The 1,596-nt window shown below is 35.0% G+C and overlaps 1 protein-coding gene across 1 annotated transcript; it reads left to right on the top strand.

The window, feature by feature from the left end:
* The first annotated feature begins 726 nt into the window (after nucleotides 1-726).
* On the top strand, nucleotides 727-1,365 carry LOC147938086 (uncharacterized). Its single transcript, XM_087465459.1, has one exon. It carries the CDS (start codon nucleotides 727-729, stop codon nucleotides 1,363-1,365), a length of 639 nt encoding a protein of 212 aa, XP_087321585.1.
* Nucleotides 1,366-1,596: the final 231 nt, after the last annotated feature.

Genomic DNA, 1,596 nt, shown 5'->3' with positions numbered 1-1,596 from the left:
AGCGTAAAAGACTATAAATTCTTGATCATAATGGTAGGCTCTGCCTCCTTGATCATTTAGATCTACTTCTTGATCATAATGGTAGGTTTTGCCTCCTTAATCATTTAGATCTACTTCTTGATCATAATGGTAGGCTTTGCCTCCTTGATCATTTAGATCTACATTCTTGATCATTATGGTAGGCTCTGCCTCCTTGATCATATGTTCAGATCAATATATTTAATTATATGGAAGGCTATGCCTCCTAAAATGATTGTTTTAATTTATGAATATATTATATAGCTTATATAATATTTTTTATAGTTTATATTTATTGCTAAAACAAAATTTTACAAAAGTGTTTCATAAAATTTTATATTTAACTAATTGTTTTATTATTTATATAGTAATCATGTCAAACTTGGCAAAGCTTGAATTCCCCGCTCTTGATGTCTCTGGGAAAAATTATATGACATGGGCATTAGATGCAAAATTCTATCTGAAAGGGAATGAGCTTCTCAAAATCCTCGATCCGTCATAAATGGGGTTAGAAGAGGAAAAAGCAAGAACCATGATGTTCTTGCGTCACCATCTCCATGATGGTTTAAAAAATGAATACATCACGAGAGGAAATCCTGCAGATCTCTGGATCGCGCTCAAAGTGTAAGTGAATGGCTAAACCTGCGGTTTCAGGATTATAAAAGTGTAAGTGAGTACAACTCCGCTTTGTTCGGAATCACTTCACGGATGGCTCTCTGCGGAGAAGTAGTTTCCCATTATGATATGATCGAGAAAACATTCCAAACTTTCTATCCTTCAAATGTACTCCTGCAGCAACAATATCGAGAAAGAGGGTATATTCGATATTCTGAATTGATGAAAGTTCTGCATGTTGCTGAACAAAATAATGAGCTTGTGATGATAAATCATCAAACCCGTCCAACTGGATCAGCTCCACTTTCAGAAGTGAATGTTGCTACATCCAGCTATAATAATTGGCAAGGAATAGGACACGGACGCGGACGCGGTCGAGGACGTGGTCATGGTCATGGAGGAGGAAAAGGAAGGGCTCTCTCTCATAATGACTTCAACGCAAGAAAAACCAACAAAAATCTTCAAATCAATAATGTTGATCCCGTTTTAAAGAAACAAGATGAATGTACTTGTTACAGATGTGGCATGGAAGGACATTGGTATCAGACCTATCGTATTCCAAAACATTTGGCCGAACTGTATCAAGCATCTCAACAGGCAAAAGAAAGGGATGTTGAGACCAACTTCATCTCTGATGAAGCTGGCCCTTCTTCCCATGGCCTAAACGATGAACCCCATCTTGATATAGCAAATTTTCTCGTTGATCATGAAAACGGAAAATTATGCGAATAAGGCCCATATGCTATAATATGATTTGTCATAGTTTGATATGTACTTTATGTTTTAATAAATGTCTTTTTGAATAGTAGTTTTATTGTAAAATATAATAAGTTTTTTTTTGTAAGACGTTATGTTATTTTATTAATGTTTATTTTATAAATATTTTATTTCAGAAAAATATCAAATTTTGAGATTCAGGATGGAGATATGTGTCTTGCAGACAGTGCTACAACGCACTCAATA

This window comes from Camelina sativa, chromosome 9, assembly GCF_030686135.1.
Source record: "Camelina sativa cultivar CO46 ecotype springtype chromosome 9, ASM3068613v1".
Classification (NCBI taxonomy): domain Eukaryota; kingdom Viridiplantae; phylum Streptophyta; class Magnoliopsida; order Brassicales; family Brassicaceae; genus Camelina; species Camelina sativa.
This window is presented reverse-complemented; position numbering and strand designations above follow the sequence as displayed.